Source organism: Stigmatopora argus, chromosome 5 (genome assembly GCF_051989625.1).
Source record: "Stigmatopora argus isolate UIUO_Sarg chromosome 5, RoL_Sarg_1.0, whole genome shotgun sequence".
NCBI classification, from domain to species: domain Eukaryota; kingdom Metazoa; phylum Chordata; class Actinopteri; order Syngnathiformes; family Syngnathidae; genus Stigmatopora; species Stigmatopora argus.
In genome coordinates, this window is record NC_135391.1 from 3665776 (window position 1) to 3679924 (window position 14149).

General features: G+C 37.7%; 1 protein-coding gene across 2 annotated transcripts in view; it reads left to right on the plus strand.

Moving 5' to 3' along the window:
- The window catches only part of glt1d1 (glycosyltransferase 1 domain containing 1), a 73602-nt gene that overhangs the window by 2481 nt on the left and 56972 nt on the right, over positions 1-14149 (plus strand). For both annotated transcript variants that reach the window (XM_077600249.1, XM_077600248.1), the window contains exons 4-11: positions 1474-1525; positions 2771-2807; positions 3255-3311; positions 8854-8952; positions 9699-9748; positions 11214-11257; positions 11575-11695; positions 13646-13744. In XM_077600249.1, coding sequence (XP_077456375.1) covers positions 1474-1525; positions 2771-2807; positions 3255-3311; positions 8854-8952; positions 9699-9748; positions 11214-11257; positions 11575-11695; positions 13646-13744 — 559 coding nt within the window. The remainder of the gene's footprint in view (positions 1-1473; positions 1526-2770; positions 2808-3254; positions 3312-8853; positions 8953-9698; positions 9749-11213; positions 11258-11574; positions 11696-13645; positions 13745-14149) is intronic.

The following is a 14149-nucleotide window of genomic DNA, read 5'->3' on the forward strand; positions in this document are numbered from 1 at the left end:
TTCCCCGGGAAACGGCAATTTCCATACGCAAAACGGCAAAAATTGCACTAAAATGTGGTAAAATCCACTTCCTAGCAGCATTTACCGGGAATTTCATATAATTGAAATATTATTTAGGAATATAGCCATATATTACTCACCAAAAATCCTTTTTAACTGTACACAATATCCATCCTCCTTTCTTTCTTCCTTCTTTTCTATCGCCATCTTAGCTAATGCTGAAAGACGAGCCTGTCCTGTCGTATTTCTGGCATAGTCCGTCTTGAAAATGGCTTTAAATCAACACAACAATATATTTGCTTGTGCAGCTCGCTCCAGATACAGTTTGGTAGCTCTGGCTAATCACTAGCCAATCCTAGTTGACGAAAGCGATGACGTATCCCTACGCCTGCGAGAAGGCAATGACGTATCCCTACGCCTGCGAGAAGGCAATGACGTATCCCTACGCCTGCGAGAAGGCATTGTGGTGTTGCCAACTCGAAATCTGATTGGTTAAAGCAACAGTCTTATCGACGCTTGTTTAATGCAGCAGAGCCTGCAGAATTGATTGTGAAGGCATTGAGGCAGGTTTCTGACCCTGGCAACAAATAATGGCTGAAATGTGATTGGTTAAATGCTTCAATATGAAAACACACATCTGGAAGCAGTGCAACCAGGGGGGGAAAGCAATGAAAGGAAGCTAACAGACCATTTGGAATTATTTAACAAGTATTAATGGACAAAATATAATATGATTCAGATATTTCTTAGGCCAGCAGAGAAGGCCTTGAAGGCCCTGACGGCCCGCCACTGCGCATGCATGTATCTCGTTTTTGTATGTCAGGTCCGCGCTAGACATTCAATAAAGTCGAACACAAGTAAGCACACTAAGACAGTTGTAATGAGATTTTTAACCGCTTCTGCAGGAGGAGGGGTAAAAAAGGTATTGAAATACAGTGCAATATTTGTTTCTCTGGCACTGCCCTGTAGGTAACGAGTCGGAGTTCATTTGTATTCCTGGCTCTTTGATTAACTCGGCTCTAATGTGGTGGCAAGCACATCTTCCCCGGTTCACAAAGACTTAGTTAAGATAAAAACAGACAAAGGGTATCTGTTGTATAAATCAAAGGGACCTGTGGGAAGTACACAGGAAGGTCTGAAAATGTCGGAATCCATGCAATTCCCTTAAACTAACCTGACATGCAAGGCTTGGTGATGAAATGTAGTCGTTTCCGTTCACTTACTGGCCTCTTTTTGTAACTCACAAATCCATACGAATCACCTTTATTCTTTTAGAACCTGCTTACATTTTGCCTCACCTTTAAAAACGGGTTTTATTAGCTTCGTAACTCAAATATGACGGCATTTTTGTTGCTTCCATTTCATCTTTTAACATTGTTCCCGCGTATGAACAGCATTAGGTGAAATGTTTTTTTTACTGAAATGGCTTCGAGGCAAAGGCAGAATGACAATAAAATGTGTTTTTTTGAACAGGTTTGCAGTTGCATTTACAGACAGACTGAAAAAAGATGCCGAGCTATATTTGGTAGGTTTTTACTTTTGAAATTGTATGCAACCAGTTGCTGTCTTTAAAATGTCCTAATTGCTTTAAAGCTCAGCATGTGGCTTAGATTTTCTTTTTCAAATGTCTTTAAAAAAAATCTTCACTCTTGAAAGGCAATTTATTCACATTCTAAATTATTCATAACTGTTTACTGTCTGCGTATTCATCACCGTTCAAACTCACACAAAGCTACATCTAATATAAATATTGAAATTAAGGGAATGCCACTGCTGTATTTGAATCTGCATACATTTAAGCGTTTTATAGTACTCATTTAGTACATTAAAAGTCTATATATTAAGGAGAAAATGTTTTTTAACATATTCTTGCATCCATGGGACATTAACAAAAGGGAGGAGCCAAACTACTTCAATAAAAACAAGATGTAAAGATGTCAACTTGATTCCACGTCGGCCGGACCATTTTAGATATAATATTTAGATTATTTTTTATATAAATGGATTAAAAGAACTGGATTAAAAGCCTTGAATATTCAGTTGTTTTATAGATGTAAAACAATGTTTATTTTAGCTTTTTTTAATATATATTTTTAGATTTTACAAAATGATTTTTGAACTAAAAACACAGAAAAATTGATTAAAAAATTACAATTATTGATTTAAAAGGGGGAAAATCAGGAAATTTAATATACATCTATACTCTTCATTTTAATTTGATCCTAAAACAGAAAGTCGGCACTCATGGCCACACAAAATGATGCGGTGGGCCAGATTTGGCCCCCGGGCCGCCACTTTGACACATGTGACATAGACAATTGGTTCCACACAACATTATTTTAGTTTCTGATTACATCACCACCATAAATTGCTGATTGAGGATTGGAGAATTGTGTCATTTAGTGCAAACACTAGCTTGACAGAACACACATTCAGTCACCATCTTATTATGGTGACTTATTATTATAATTTTTTGGACAGGAAAAAAAACATGAGTGCACCCACTGTGATAACTCGCAGTCAATTTCCTTTCTATCAACTCTTGATTAATGATGTTGAAAGGGCAATTACCATAACTACCTAAGTTTACCTTTTCAAAGAGTCAAATCTTGACAGCATACGATAATTGCTTTGTCGGTCATTTTATTTCCTTATTTCTTATATCCTGTATGGATAACGTGTTACACAAAATGAAAATAACTTTGCATTTTTTCCTGTCTTTTGATGGTAATTTTCTGTCCCTATGTGTCCCCCCGCGCGCTATCCATAGCATTCCCAGAGCAGCAAAATCTGTGTGCAGCCTCAAGGTAAGTTCTAATAGAAGAACATTCATGTTCAAAATGTGCATGCATCCCTGACTCACTTAAGCGCTGCATTAATCATCCGCATATCCATATTTATTCCTTTTGCTATTATACTAAATTGCATATTTACTTTTGAATAGCATGCTGTTTTGGACCCAGTTTTTTTCAGTTCATCTTATCTCACGCCGAATAATGTTGTGTCTTTCTCTTCATGTGTGTTATTTTTTGGCATTGAGAGTTGATGAAATTGGCAATGGATTTATTTTGATTTAATGTAAAATATGGTGAACGGTAGCTTTACTGCAATATAGAAAGCAGATCTTGCATTTTTAAATGGCAAGGTCAAAAGGTCAATATCATATTGATTAGGTTTAGAAGAGCCTAGTTTGTATTATTTTCCTTTTTGCCCACAGATATTGATGTTGCTTTTTTTCTGCTTTAATGTTAAAGGTATTAAGACACAATTGATGGATGATTTCAGCTGGGCAGAATTTTTACAGCGATCAGGTAACTTTTTGTTCTTAAATATAGATTCATGAACGTTCCTTTTCTAAGCATTTGTCTCAAAGTTGGAATATTTTTTATATAAATTTACAAGACCGCATTGAATTGGTAAAATGCGTTAATTACATGACAGGACAGATTTTGTAGGGATTTTTTAATTATGGTGGACAAAATTGGTCATGATATTGATTAAAAACATTTGTGCTAATGAAAATGAGAATGTTAGAAGCCGTTTTAACACTGACTAAAAATCCTTCTGGACCATTGTTGTTTAATGACTTGGAAATTGAAAATATTTAGAATGAATATTGCGTGATAGATGTTAAAAATGCACGGAAAGAAAAACAGGAGGAGGTAATGTCAAACATTTCTAGAGCAATAAGACTAAGTCAACGATCATAAAGTTCAGCAACAACCTCCAGAGGGCAGAAGAGAAGGTTTCATGACACAGCGTTTTCAAAGGACTTGACAAACGGAACTACAGGGGACGATGGCCATATGCAACTCAATCATTGATAAGAAGCAAAGCACTTTCAAAACTTTTGGGATAATTCCTATGGATTAAAGATAAAAGATTATATTTTTGTCAACGTGATTGAAAGGCTCAAATTTGGAGAAAGAATGAGTCGATTCAGGCTCCTATAACACGTTTATCTGTGAGGCATGCTTGAAATGATTTCATGGCTTCATCTGGGATCGGCTCGCTAATCTAAAATGATAATGGAATGCCAGGACAGAAATGTACTCAAAAGTGTCCGATAGTATTTTGTGTTCTAATTTAAATGAAGATTTCACTAAATTTGGGAGGAGATTCTTCAATTTGTGGTAATATCATGAACAAAACACAAGTATGTTATTTTTTACTCTAAATGCCTCATCTGACTTCCTCTTACAATACACTGTTTAATTTCAACTATGAAAAATGTCAACAAAGTCGGGCTATAATTGAGTGTGCGGGATCATATTTGTTTTGCAATCAAATATTTTATGTTTGAATTCCAGTTCTATGTTAAATTTACGTGTATATGACAGGTTTTCTTTTTAATTTATGAGAAACCAAGAACAAACGTTATGCATTAAAGCAATAGTAAAATAAAGAACAAGAGACAAAATGAGCACCTGCTAATGTAACGTACTAAGTTTTTTTTTAATTACTATATCCGAAAACACAAATCAGACTGAAAATAAAATGACATAGGTTCCACTTGAGTATAAGTCACAGGCCCAGCCGAACTATGATAAGGTGCGACTTATAGTCCGGATAATACTGTAATTGTCGGCTCTAATTTACCACAAATGTGAATTTGAGGTTGAATTTAATGTATTAAGTTATTTTTTTTATTATTACTATATCTGAAAACACACAATTCAGACTGAAAATAAAATGACATATAGGTTCCACTTGACTATAAATCACAGGCCCAGCCAAACTATGATAAGGTGCGATTTATAGTCTGTAAGATACCGTAATTATCGGCTCTAATTTACCACAAATGTGAACTTGAGGTTGAATTTAATGTATTAAGTTATTTTTTTCATTACTATAGCTGAAAACACCCAATTTTGAATGAAAATAAAATGACATATAGGTTCCACTTGACTATAAGTCACAAGCCCAGCCAAACAATGATAAGGTGCGACTTATAGTCCGTAAAATACTGTAATTGTCGGCTCTAATTTACCACAAACGCGAACCTGAGGTTGAATTTTTTTGCTTAACTATCGTTGCCGTGTGGTTATCTCATCCAAGGTGTACGTTGCGTCATAATAGTTCCATCCATCCGTTCTGGTTTATCATCTCATGGATCGTCACAAGGAAACAGTCAATCCACAAATGCCAAATCACAACACAAAAGAAGGTCACAGCGTGAGCAACCACAATAGTTCAACACTCAAAGAGCTGAGCCGCCCGCCAAAATAGTTGTAAACTCAATCTGCAATCCAACATTTCCGATCCAATCTAAATGAGGAATGCATATTTAAGTAACCCTTGAACAAGGACTCTGGGTACCAGCCTCGGAAGATCAAGGAACACTTGATTAATCACGCTCATGCTTCCAGCCATTTTTCACAAAACTTCAAAACTGGCGCAAGTCATGCTAATTGCCTCATCTCCTTAAGTTATTCTTGAAATTTGACTTGCAAGTACTTTGTTATAACTAAATGTGCCCTATTGTTTTGTCGTGGTTGCAATTATTAAAACCGGCTAGTAAATTGGGGGAGCGGTGACGTTACAAGAGAAAGTGGAAATCTGAGGAAAAGACAGGAGGCGGAGCTTGAAGTAGCCAAAATAAAGATGCTTAGGGGTGACCAGGTTTGTTAGGATTAGGATTTACACCACAGGTGTCAAAGTGGTGGCTCGGGGGCCAAATCTGGCCCGCCACATCATTTTGTGCGGCCCCAGAAAGTAAAGAATGAATGCCGACTTTCTGTTTTAGGATCAAATTACAATCAAGATTATAGATGTATATTATATTGCCTGATTTTCCCCTTTTTACATTAATATTAGCAATTTTGAATCCATTTGTTCTCTTTTAGTGTTTTTAGTTCAAAAAGCATGTTGTAAAATCTAAAAATAAATATATTATAATAAGATATTTATTATTGAACATAATTTCAAAAGGATGTTGTTTAATTTTGAAATGAAAAACGAATGATTAAAATATGTTTTCCCTTGCTAAGAATAAAAAAGCTCAAATAAACTTTCTTTTAGATCTATAAAAAAATGAATATTTAGGGCTTTTGATCTAGTTATTTTAATCCGATTAAAAAAAGAAATATATATATATATATATATATATATATATATATATATATTATTTATATTTCTTTAAAAACGAAAAAGAACTATATATATAAAAATATATAGATATATATTAGATATATATTTCTTTTTTTTTAATCGGATTAAAATAACTGGATCAAAAGCCCTAAATATTATATAATATATATTTATATAAATATTATATGTAAAATGGTCTGGCCCACCTGAAATGGAGTTGACATTAATGCGGCCCGTGAGCCAACCTGGGTTAGACGTTACAAAGACAAGGTCAGAGAGACCAGACTTGGATAGGAGGACAGATGCCGCTTAACGGATGCTGAGGGTGGAACTACATACCAGTAACATGGCTAGAAGTCGACCTCGGAGAAGATACATGGATGTAGTGAGGGAGGATATGAAATTGGCTGCTGTGGGGGGAGGATGATGCAAAGGACAGGGTAAAGTGGAAAAGTTAATTCGTTGTGGCACCCCCTGATGGGACAATCCCAAAGTGTAGTAGACTGTGTTTATGGCGGACAACACTTGTCAATAGTTTTTATTGGAAATTGTGTGGCCCATTGATTTTGTGTCCTCATAACATCATGTTTTGAACTTTGACCACATGAAAAGTGCCTAAAATAATACACTCTTCCGCATCTGAGCTTTTAGTTTGGAGCAACGTGACAGAAATCCATTGCTACAATTCTCATTCTCAATTTGAGTGACTGCATACACTTGCGGGATGACTCATTCTACTGTGTGGGTTTTTGTTGGTTAGTATAACAGTTGCTAGCAACAGAATTGGAACAAAGATTTTATTTGTGCCTTCTACTTATGGAAAATTGTCATAAATACTACTATATGATATAGTACATGCACTATTTTGCCAAAAGTACTACATGAAAGTATTTGGAAATTTAAAGTTGTTAGTACAGAAAAAGGTAAGAACAACAATTTTTTTAGGCTCACCCAAATTCTTCCTCTTTTAAAAGTCACATGAATAAAAGCAAGGTAACTGTTTCCATTGCAATCGTAGAAGGTTTCATCATTTAAGTCCTCGCCAACCTTTATGGCATAAATTGGAAGTGGAGAAGAGATTAATTTGAGCAGTTCGAATAAAAACAATTTTCATGCATACATGTATAGTCCAGTTCCCAATCTAATCTTCTGTTCCAAGCATCAGAGGATTGTTCAAAAAGCCCCTCTAAAGTCAAATACAAAAAAAAAAGAACTTTCTTTTTTTAGGAGAGGGGGTGGTGCAAATGGCATACTCGATTATATTAGATTAGATTAGATACATTTAGAAATTCACTGTCGCAGTAGCAGGAAGGTGAGAACGCAGACACAGGGAAAGACATTGTAGACATAAATAAATATGTCATAAATAAGTAAATAGATAAGGTAATAATGGTTTTTGGGTTGTAAAGGCTTTGCTGATTCTGGCCATCCGGACCATTATTTCCAGGCCGGTTGTTGTTAGAATTTGCGTGTTAAGTCATGTTTTTTTTATGCTTGCTCACCACCCAACTCGCTGCAAGGACTAAGGAGAATGACGTGCTACATTGACAATAGGCTCCTAGGATCAGGGTCAATGCCAGACTCCACGCTGTCACGTTTAGATCCTCTTTAATAGCTTTAAAGGACAGCCTCAGCCTCCTGATCTGGACTTAACTGGCAGCAGGGGATTTCTCTTGACTCTCGTGCTACGTGTGACGTGTATGTACGCGATTTGACGTCGTCTTGATCACTTTCTCAGGTTAAGTGAAAACTCCATCTGCTACATTATTAGCCTTCATTTGCATATTGTTTTTTTGTAATGCACCAACAGCAAGTCTACTAATGCCATTCTTTAGGTTATTGCCTTATCACCTCTACTGTACTGGGAATATGTCTTGAATATGCAGTAGTGTTTCTTTTTGTTCTTCATTAATTCATTTTTTGAACCACTTTTGCCTCACTGGGGTCGCGGGGAGTGCTAGAGCCTATCTCAGCTGACTACTGGCATGAGGTAGCAGGGCACGAGGATACAAACAACCATTCACACTTGTTCCTAGGAGCAATTTAGATTGTCTAATTAGCCTATCATGCATGTTTTTTTGAAAGTGGGCGGAAACCGGAGTACCCAGAGAAAACCCACGCAGTCATCTGCAAGCTCCACATATGTTGACCGACCTGGATTTGAACCCAGGACCCCAGAACTGTGAGGCTGACACACTAACCACTACAGTGTTTTTTATACTAGATAATATCGTAGCTTAGAACTTCTGAACTGTTTGTCGAAGACAAATTTCTAATTATAGTACATCGTTCGGTTTTCCGTGCGCTGGCGTGTGTGTGCTCTGCAATCATGATTTGAGTTATTGCGATCTATACCTTGTGAAGGTCAGTTTCTAAGCAGTGCCATTGTTCTCCTGTTCGTCTCGCAATAATCTCTGGATTGCGTCCAACGTCCAAACAGCTGACTCGCGGGTTTCCTGGAGAAATTTGACGTCATGGCTTGTTTTTCACCAATTTAAAGCTGGTCTTGACGCGTCCATGCCTTGGCTGGGTAGTTACGGCTTACAGTGATTAGGCCACAGCCTTTTCACTACTGGCAATTTCCCTGCTGAGCATTCCAACTCTGATCAGGGAATTGCACAAACACATTAGTCATTGCTGTCTTATTTTCTTCATGACCTTGGGTGATATATCGCTTTCATTACCTGCCAGTGCTTTGGATGTTCATTATGCAGCGTTTTGTTATTTTAGCACTGTCGTTGTGTGTGTCTGGCGCCTTTCCAGGTGTGAGCGGTTGCCATGTGGAACGGCTTCATGTCTTCCTGTTGATCTGTGGCCTTAGAAGAGTCAAGGACCCGCTCTATTTAGTGAAGAGCTTTTCAGGTATATCGCCCACTGCTTTTTAAAGTAGGACTCGCACCAACTCTCCTTGTAAAGCAATTATTTCTTTTTTGTAAGCTTTTGATAATCGCCAGAATTCTGACTTACTGCCAAGTCTCAGTGGAGATTTTCTGAAAACGCTTTCATTATTGCCTTTACTTTGCTTCAGATGGTCATAATTGTAAATAAATAATTAATGACTACCATCTTTTTGGAATCAGACTTCGTCTCATTTCGTGACCGGACGTTTGGTCGGTGGACGTTTGGTCGCCCGGACGTTTGGTCGCCCGGACGTTTGGTCGCCGGACGTTTGGTCGCAAGGGGTGAATATAATTTTTTGAGCTGGTTTCTACAGTATATATTTAGATATTAAACTCTCTCTCATCAATATAATTTTGAGAGCTGGTTTCAACAGTAAACTCTCTGTCATGTTGTCAAACGTCCGGCGATCAAACGTCCGGCTACCAAACGTCCGGCGACCAAACGTCCGGCGACCAAACGTCCGGGCGACCAAACGTCCGGGCGACCAAACGTCCACCGACCAAACGTCCGGGCGACCAAACGTCCGGTGACCAAACATCCGGCGACCAAACATCCGAGTACCGTCTCATTTGATTGGAATCAACATTGTTGCCATACTACGTCACCAGAAGTGGCACATTTTATTTAGTATATAAAAAAGATCAGTTTTCAAACGTTAAAATAAATATTTACCGCGAGCTAAAGCACCCTTTTTTCATCCCTTACAGAGTGGCATCGTGACAATCCCCAGAATGTGCTCATCATAATTGGTCCAAGGGTAAGTACACAGGCGTAAATGTTGCTATCCTTCTCTTTGTGTCCCGTTTTTTTACATACGGGTGCCGTCACTCAGAGACACAACATTGGCCTCCAGGCAGCATCTAAGTGGACAAAGTAGCGATAGCGCTTTAACTATTTAGCTGCAATTCTAGTCAGCGCCGTGCATAAATCTTCTAACTGGCTGAGTGTCATCAGCCATAGTGCCTGTTCAATTCCCTTTTGTCTCAAACTGCCATCTGCTTATTGCATATTTTAGATGAGCACTTACCTAACTAGTCATATATACAGTGGAGCTCTCTTTTGAAATGCACCAATTTTTAGAGGCACTGACGTGACATGACATAAATCACCTGTTCTCTGTCTCACACACTGTCCAATGAATTTGCATGGTTTATTCACCTTTAACAGTCCATCAAAATCTTCATAATTTGAATCACATAGTCGCAAAGTCAGAAAAAAAGCAATCGCATCATCTTGCCCTATTTCTCCTCTGGTTTATTTTGCGTGGATCAATCAACGATTCTTCACTACCTTCGTCTCCTACCCAACTTTTCTCGATATGACACCAGTATTTGTGTAAGTGATCCCAGTTTCAAACCAGTGTCAGGTAAAAAGTTGCGTCGCTTCTGGAAAACAACACCATTAAACACGGCCAAGGGCTTATCCAGCGTCTCCCGCTGCAACGCTCTCCTCTGCGCTGTCTTCCTTTGATAAAACGATTCCATTGAAGCAAAGATGCATGATTTATCTCAACATGTTGGAATCACAGCAGAAGGTTGTTTATTTGTTTCTTTGAGAAATGGAAAGGTGTATATTTTATTAAAAGAACTGTGTTCATTGGCTTGTCAAGTCTGGCGCTCTTTTTTTTTGGGCACTCGTAAAAATGTTTAAAAAAAAACAGTGTCAACATGAATTATTGAGATAACCTAAAATAAAAGACTAGTGATTGTTTCTAAAATACAAGCTTTAAGATGTCGTATTGCACTATAAATTCTGAAGGGGGAAAAATGAGGTCACTTTGTCAATGATGACACATTTCACTCTTAATTGCAAGATTGAGAATTCATTTATTGCTCCATAGAACAGGTTATAAGCACGATAATCCAATTTCTGGCACAACTCTTAACTCCTGCTATTGTAGGACACTAAAATGTGGCTTCCATTCTTAAATGTTTAACCACTCTTAATTTAACTAAACAAGGCATGTGCTTTAATGAAAAAGCATGCTTGGCAACATCTTTGACCTAAATTGATATGTGACTTTTCTGAGCTAATGCACACAAATCCCACATTGCAATTAATCAGATTGGCCATCCACCTCACCCTGACCCCAATCTCTAAAAAAAGACGGGATTTTCCGAAAATGGTTTGCTTTCCCGGCCGAGTCATCAATTGTGTCATCGTTTAGTTTAGCTCTCTTTTTGCATTCTTAATGATAATGAAGCTTTTTTTCCTTCTCTCAGATCGATCCCGTGCTTACTGACGAAGTCGAAGCTGTTGTAAAGAAGTATGTGCTCATTTCATTTTCCTAGTCAGTTGCACACTTTATAAAAGAACTTGGGAAGCTTTTCAAGAAGCTGCTTTGTTCCCCCCTTTCACCTGAAACTTTAATGAAATGGCAGATAAAACTGAATGAAAGGAATAGGAAATGAAAGGCAAATCTCCAGTGTACTTTTTTGCACATCTTTCGCCCCAACAAATGTCTTGCTCCTTGGTTAGGATTCACCGAGAAGTAGTTCAACCGTGTTTCTTGCCTTGACCTCGTCTTTTTGTACGCCTTGAGTCAACCCACCCACAACTGAGATTTGTCATTTCTTCTACCAGATCTGCGGGGGTATTCTTAACCCGGGAACGGAGCCAGCCGGAGCTCCACGCCGCCATGAAAAGGTGTTTTGCATTGGTCAACAGTTCCGTCTCAGAGGGCATGTCGGCAGCCATCTTGGAGGTAAACATCTCAATCCGTCAATGGACGATAGCCGTATTTTCACGACTATAAGGTGCACTTAAAAGTCTTAAATTTTCTACAAAATAGACAGGGCGCCTTAGTGTGCTTTATATATGGAAAAAAAATTAAAATGTGTCATCATTGAAGGTTCGCCTTATAATGTGGTGCGCCTTATAATGCGGTGCGCCTTATAGTCGTGAAAATACGGCTTAACATTTTCTAACAATCAAAAGTAGCACTTTTGACGATGGAGAAAAATTTGCAAATCCGTTTTTATCTCGTCTACGCACACTTAAGGCAATCTATTGTATGCTTGGAGTTGGATGATGACGTTAGCGTGTCTGTCCCAACAATCTGCTGAAGGCATGAGCTGACACACATTCAAAATTCTGAAGGAGCTAAATTAATCAAATTATTAAGGATTATTCCAAAAGTTCCCCTCGCTCATGTACTTGTACTTGTAGGTTTGGTGTTTAAATCCCACCTGATTCAATATTCTCAGCTTAACTTTGCACAGAGCGACTTTCTCTTATGCACAAATATAAAATACATTTTGTCGGAAATGGCAAATTCTTTCACATGAAATTAACTATTACTATTCACTGTATAAACCTGATAAAGTGTCACCTTCATTTGACACTGCTGCATTTAATGCTTAATATGCACTGTGTGGATTTGCATTTTAATCATTCATTACAGCTTTTCTTACGCATGGAATTTCCCTGAAAACGGGCTGAAGGCTTAGCGACCTGCCTTGAGGCCTCTCACTCAAATGGGCATGATATTGACAAGACTAGAAATGCACTTTATTTCACTGCAGAAGTTTTTTTTTAAATACCACCACTGCTTTTCATTTCTCTTAAAGTTATATTCATTTTTTTTTCTCCAATTGTCCTTGCCATGTTGTCCATGATAGGTTTATAAATGTCCATAATAGAGTGGAATGGTTATGAAAACATTAATTTTCCATCTGATTTAGAATGATGGTTTAGGTTTAAGAATTTGTAGTATTTTGGATTTTAATCCGCGCAGGGTCAAAATTTGACATAAGAGCTCCATACATAAGCTTTATACGTAAATTCATTCCGGTTTTAAACCAGTTATGTTTTGTTTTCTCCTCACACTCAAACACAGAACAGACTAAAACTAAATCTTGCTCACTACAAAAATATCGGACAAAATCCACAAAGTAAAAATATAAAATCAAATATACTAAAAATGAAAAGCCTTGATTTTCTCCTTTATAATTAGATTGACGGTTTACATCACATGTGTCAAAGTGGCGGCCCGGGGGCCAAATCTGGCCCGCCGCATCATTTTGTGTGGCCCGGGAAAGTAAATCATGAGTGCCGACTTTCTGTTTTAGGATCAAATTAAAATGAAGAGTATAGATGTGTATTAAATTTCCTGATTTTTCCCCTTTCAAATCAATAATTCTAATTTTTTAATCCATTTTTTCTGTGTTTTTAGTTCAAAAATCATAATAAACTGAATATTCAGGGCTTTTAATCGAGTTCTTTTAATCCATTTATTTAAAACAATCAAAATATTATATCTAAAATGGTTCGTCCCACATGAAATCGAGTTGACGTTAACGCGGCCCGCGAACCAACCCGAGTCTGACACCCTTGCTTTGCATGTTTTCTTGGTAAACGGTAATTATATGCTTAGGCACGGCTATATTTTCTTTGCCCTCTCAGGATGGACTGGAGGTGTCCATCTGTGAGATCAAGACTCTTGTGCGTTGTTGTGTTAGCTTTCGTCACATACCAGCTGCTATGCGCTCATATAGATTTGTTCTCCTCTCCCAAAGATACGCAGCATTTGAGTGGTTTCGCCGCGTTATGGGATTTGTATATGGGAGCCTACATATATTGAATTGAAATTATTGTTTTCATTTTTTTTTAAATGCAAAAAAAATAAAATAAACAATATTCTGTTTTTCGACAGGCAATGGATTTGGGGCTACCTGTTGTAGCCAGAGACATACCGGGAAATAAAGCTGTTGTGCAACACGAGGTCAATGGCCTGCTATATTCTTCCCCAAAGGTAAACACTAATCACGTTCCCTGTTAAGATTTAATTTTAAATTCTGGTTGGCAACTTCAAATTCTGCTGCCGAAACTTAGGCCTCCTCCTCCCCCCAAAAAAATACAAAACAAAAATTTAACAGAGTAGAAACAAATTGCCATGATTGTGTCTATTTCTGATAAAGTCTGACAGAGTCAGCTTTAGCCATTTCGTTTCCGTGTCTGCTCCTATTGTCATTTGTGTAATTCAGACAGAACTGGGTTTGAAAGTAGAACAATTCCAAACAAAGACTTGCAGCAAGGGCTGGAGATACTGTATCCCCGATATATAGTACAATAAAAACAATGGGAGATAAGTACTCACCACGGGTGGCATAGCCGGGGGTTAGAGTAGATGGGCTTTCAGCTGTTTTTGGCCCAACTG